This window comes from Eschrichtius robustus, chromosome 6 (genome assembly GCF_028021215.1).
Source record: "Eschrichtius robustus isolate mEscRob2 chromosome 6, mEscRob2.pri, whole genome shotgun sequence".
NCBI lineage: Eukaryota > Metazoa > Chordata > Mammalia > Artiodactyla > Eschrichtiidae > Eschrichtius > Eschrichtius robustus.
In genome coordinates, this window is record NC_090829.1 from 19,625,582 (window position 1) to 19,627,452 (window position 1,871).

The 1,871-nt window shown below is 49.3% G+C and overlaps 1 protein-coding gene across 1 annotated transcript; it reads left to right on the forward strand.

Moving 5' to 3' along the window:
- The first annotated feature begins 1,037 nt into the window (after window positions 1-1,037).
- LOC137766734 (14-3-3 protein gamma-B-like) lies at window positions 1,038-1,530 on the forward strand. Its single transcript, XM_068547323.1, has one exon. The coding sequence runs from the start codon at window positions 1,162-1,164 to the stop codon at window positions 1,528-1,530; it is 369 nt and encodes a 122-aa protein (XP_068403424.1). The 5' UTR covers window positions 1,038-1,161.
- Window positions 1,531-1,871: the final 341 nt, after the last annotated feature.

Below are 1,871 nucleotides of genomic sequence, written 5' to 3' on the forward strand. Positions count from 1 at the left end.
CTATGTCTGTGAGTCTATTTCTGTTTTATAAATAAGTCCATTTGTATTATTTTTTTAGATTCCACATATAAGTGATATCATATGATATATGTCTTTCTCTGTCTGGCTTACTTCACTTAGTATGATAATCTCTAAGTCCAACCATGTTGCTGAAAATGGCATTATTTCATTCTTTTTTATGGCTGAGTAATATTCCATTGTACCACATCTTTATCCATTCATCCGTCAATGGACATTTACATTGCTTCCATGCCTTGGCTCTTGTGAATAGTGCTGCTGTGAACATTGGGGTGTGTGTATCTTTTCAAGTTAGAGTTTTCTCTGGATATATGCCCAGGAGTGGAATTGCTGGATCATGTGAAATAAATTACAGTATAGACAAATGATGGAATACTACGCAGGGTCTTAAAAGACTGGGGTAAATTTTGATGTAATAGCATAAAAAATTATCCCATTATATTAAAAAAATTAAAATTAAAAATAAAGGGGTTAAGAGCCGCCTCGCGCCGGGTCCCGCGGTCGCAGCTCGAGCCGCAGCCTTCGCGCCGTCGCCTCAGCCGCTCGTTTCGTGAGTCGGTCCTTCCAGCACATGGGCTCCAGCCGTGCCCGCAACCGCCCTCCGAGCCCTTCAGGCCGCCCCGATCTCCTCGCCCGGCCCAACCCAGCCCGTGCAGATGGTGGACTGCGAGCAACCGGTGCAGAAAGCCCAGCTGGCGGAGCAGGCAGAGCGCTACGACGACACGGCTGCGGACATGAAGAACATGAGTTTCTCCTCCACCACCCTCCGCCACCCTGCTGCCTCGCCCCAGCCCCTTCGCAGACACGGGCTTTCGCTGGGTTGACTTGGGGACTAGTCGCCCGTCGCTCCTGCAGGTGACAGAGCTGAATGAGCCACTGTCCAATGAAGAAAGAAACCTTCTCTCTGTGGCCTACAAGAATGTAGTTGGAGCACGCCGTTCTTCCTGGAGGGGCATTAGTAGCATTGAGCAGAAGACATCTGCAGATGGTAATGAGAAGAAGATAGAGGTGGTCCGTGCTTACCGTGAAAAAATAGAGAAGGAGTTGGAGGCCGTATGTCAGGATGTGCTGAGCCTGCTGGATAACTACCTGATCAAGAATTGCAGTGAGACCCAGTATGAGAGCAAAGTGTTTTACCTGAAGATGAAAGGGGACTATTACCGCTACCTGGCCAAAGTCGCCACTGGAGAGAAGAGGGCGACCGTCGTGGAGTCATCTGAGAAGGCCTACAGCGAAGCCCGTGAGATTAGCAAGGAGCACATGCAGCCCACTCACCCCATTAGATTAGGCCTGGCCCTTAACTACTCCGTTTTCTGCTATGAGATCCAGAACGCCCCAGAGCAAGCCTGCCACTTGGCCAAGACCGCTTTTGATGACGCCATTGCCGAGCTCGACACTCTCAACGAGGACTCCTACAAGGACTCCACGCTCATCGTGCAGCTCCTCCGCGACAACCTCATGCTCTGGACAAGCGATCAGCAAGACGACGACGGTGGAGAAGACAACAATTAAGGCCCCCAAGTGGGCTGGCAGCACACGCTGCAGTCTTTATTTTTTTCCCATGAGTTGGGGGTCGGGTGGGGGAGGGAAAGGGAGTGATGACCTTCCTAGGGAGAAACCCACGACCTGTCCTGTCTTTGATCGCCTCTTTGACATTTTTGCCAAAGTACCACTAGTGGAAAGTGAGGCTAGCTGTGCTGGTGTTGGAATAGCAGCCTCACACTGGCATATGGACTGTTCTGTAGATTAATGCAAGTCGAGCTGTCCTTAGTTTAACTTATTGCTAGAAAATAGGGTTTTAAGATGAAAAGAAAACTTAAATGGAATAGCCCTCATTCAATAAGTTCTGTGGT